Consider the following 3,352-nt stretch of genomic DNA (forward strand, 5'->3'; position numbering starts at 1 on the left):
ATTCAGAAATATGTTTCAAGATTGATGGCATCAGTGTGACAATTCTTTTCCCAAGCCAGTATCTTACTTCAATAATTTGTTGTATCACACCATAAAAATCGATCATATTGTTACCATGCTCACCTCTAACTACAATACCACTGTTTTGAGTCTTTCTTTGCCTTTCCCGATTTTCCGTGTGAAACCTATACCCATTAACCATGCAGCCCGTATACATGCAAACTCGATTGTCTAGCCCAAATGCTAATGCTCGAAGCACACCATTGGAAGCCTCGCTGCCATACATAACCTAGTAAGGACAATTTCACCTAAATCAGTAATTTGTTGTATTAGAGATAAAAAAAAGTAGGCTGTCCAAATGACACTACAAACATACATGCTGTTTAACCCATTTTGCAAATTCTCTATCGTGCCTTTGGTCCACATTTTCAACACTCTCTGCCTCCAACTCCATTTTATGCGCACTATAGACAAAAACAATCACCTTGTATAAATTTGCCTTTGAACATATCAAAATATAGAACAAAGGTACAAGCTTTAATTAACATTAAAAGCTTACTTTATATAGTCCTCAAGCTCATCACAATTGTTCAATATAAATGTATGAATTTTTTCCAGCTCTGAGTCAAGGAAATTGCCCCTTTTGGGCCCTCCAAATGGACGACCAGGGCATGAAAAAATGGACAATTCACCAGTATTATATCCCCTATCATTGTTTCGTTCAGGCTTGTTGAATATTGTATCAATATTGTCTAGGTACATAGAGCAGAATGTCAAGCATTCTTTATCTATGTACCGCTCAGCAATGCATCCCTCTGGCCGGGCCTTGTTCCCAACATAACTTTTCAGCACTGTCATATGTCTTTCTCAAAGGAAAATAAAAGAAATTAGAAGATTGCAGTGGTCTTTAATAAAAAAAAACTTACAAGGCTATATGTACAACTCTCTACCTCTCAAATGGGAACATCCAATGATATTGAGCTGGACCGCCAAGGATAGCTTCAGCAGGCAAGTGAACCATCAAGTGCATCATTATATCGAAGAAAGCTGGAGGGAACAACCTCTCTAATTTACATAAGATGACTGCAATTTTTTGGCCTAACTCCTCCAGAACCTCTCTATGTATTGTTCTAGCACATAATTTTTTGAAGAATTCACTTAACTCGAATAGCACTTGCCGAACTTCTTTTGTTAAACTTCCACGGATTGCAAGTGGGAGTAGCCTTTGTATAAAATGTGGAAGTCATGACTTTTCATTCCAGAAATTTGAAACTAGCCACTCTTTATACATCGGCAAATGTTTGAGGCAAACCCATCTGGATATTTGACAGAATTCAAGAACTCACATACTTTTTTTTTCTCCTCCTTGGTTAGGCTGTAACAGGCATGTGGCATGATATAAGAGTCGCCATTTGGAATCAAATGTAGCTCTTTTTTCAAACCCAAATCCTTCAAATCTTGACGACACAACCAGTGGTCTTTGGTTTTGTTTTCAATATCCATAATTGTGGCAATGACAGCCTCTGAGACATTTTTTGACACATGCATTAAATCCAAATTATGCCTAAGAAGGAGGTCTGCCCAATATGGTAACTCAAAGAAACAACTTTTCTTTGTCCAGTTCAAACCACTCTCAGAACGCTTGCGTTTCTTTGCATTGGATTGCGCCTTGGTCTTCCCAAAATTTACCTCCATATTTTGTACCTGATCCAAAATTTCATTTCCAGATAAAGGTGCAACAGGATTCCTAAAGTCCACATTGCCATCGAAAGGTTTTTTTTCTCGCCGCCAAGAATGGTCAATGGGTAAGAAGCGGCGATGACCTGTGTAACACAACTTTTTTCGGTGTGGTAAATGTACGCAAGTTGTCTCAACCATGCAAATAGGACATGCTTGATACCTTTTCGTACTCCATCCGGACAGCATTGCATAAGCTGGAAAATCATTTATAGTCCATAGTAAAGCTGCCCGGAGGTCAAATTTCTTGCCACTATATGCATCATATGTTTCAACACCAAGCCACATTTCATTCAGTTCATCTATTAGAGGCTCCATGTAAACATCAATCTCATTTCCCGGGGATTTAGGCCCAGGAATTAGCATTGATAGGAAAAAGAAAGGATCTCTCATACACTTCCAAGGGGGCAGATTGTATGGCACTAGATAAATAGGCCAGATGCTATAAGCACTAATCATGGTCCCAAAAGGATTGAAACCATCAGTTGCAAGACCTAACCTCACATTTCTAGGATCAACGGCAAAGTCCGGATGCAACCTATCAAAGTGTTTCCATGCTTCACTGTCTGCTGGATGCCGCATGATGTTATCATCATGCACACACTTTTCTTTATGCCATCTCATATCTGAAGCTATTTCTTTGTGGGTATATAATCGTTGCAGCCTAGGTTTCAAAGGAAAGTAACGCAAAACTTTGCGTGGAACTCTTGAACCTGCCATCTTGTAGCGAGGTTCTTTACAATTTAGATTTGGACAAGTGTCAAAATTTTCATTTTCCTTGCGGAAGAGAACACAATCATTGACACAAGCATGGATTTTTTTAGATTTAAAACCTAAGTCTCGAATGAGCTTCTTAGCATCAGCAAAAGACTTGGGAACTGTGGCTTCAGGAGGTAGTGCATGCCTAAAAATTTCCAGCAATGCATTGAAGGACTTTATAGTCCACCCGCTCATTGTTTTCAAATGGAGCAAAGTGACTACAAAGGATAGCTTTGAGTAAAAATGATTCCCTGGATACAGCTCCTTTTTGCATCTTCTAACAATTTAAGAAAGTTATCTGTGTCACTATGATTCGCATTTAGACTATCATCTGTTGATTCTTCCCTACCAGCCCAATTGTCCCCCCATTGTGCTGTCCCAATGTCGTGCAACATGTCATTTAAATCTTCAGTATCACTATCCTCCTCTCCATCCCCATGTTTAGTACTATCCCCACAATTTTGGTGTCGAAATTGTTCCCCATGGTGTATCCATCTTGTGTAGCTTTTACGAATGCCTTGAGTCAATAAATGATCCCCCACAACTGTTTTAGTTTGGTTACAAAAATTATTGCATTGTGTACATGGGCATGGAATTTTTTGATTTTCAACTTTTTGAGAATATGCAAATTTGAGGAAATTTTTGACTCCGAGTTCATAAGCCTTGTCCTTCCTATTGCTAATCTTCATCCAAGTTTTATCCATGTCCTAGATATAGACACATCAGCCTTTAGTACAAAATACTTTTCTAATATCAAACTAAAGAGAATAATTTGTTAACTAGCTTTTTCAAAAATTAAGGCTACAAGTCATATGAAAAGCAGCCATAAAAGTAATATGAAAATTCATATGAAAAG

The 3,352-nt window shown here is 38.3% G+C and overlaps 1 protein-coding gene across 1 annotated transcript; it reads right to left on the minus strand.

Annotated features, from left to right (window-relative positions):
* Positions 1-1,272: 1,272 nt before the first annotated feature.
* On the minus strand, positions 1,273-2,691 carry LOC113760145. The gene has a single exon (XM_027302716.1). It carries the CDS (start codon positions 2,689-2,691, stop codon positions 1,273-1,275), a length of 1,419 nt encoding a protein of 472 aa, XP_027158517.1.
* Between the last annotated feature and the right edge of the window lie 661 nt (positions 2,692-3,352).

This window comes from Coffea eugenioides, chromosome 2 (assembly GCF_003713205.1).
Source record: "Coffea eugenioides isolate CCC68of chromosome 2, Ceug_1.0, whole genome shotgun sequence".
In the NCBI taxonomy this organism is placed as follows: domain Eukaryota; kingdom Viridiplantae; phylum Streptophyta; class Magnoliopsida; order Gentianales; family Rubiaceae; genus Coffea; species Coffea eugenioides.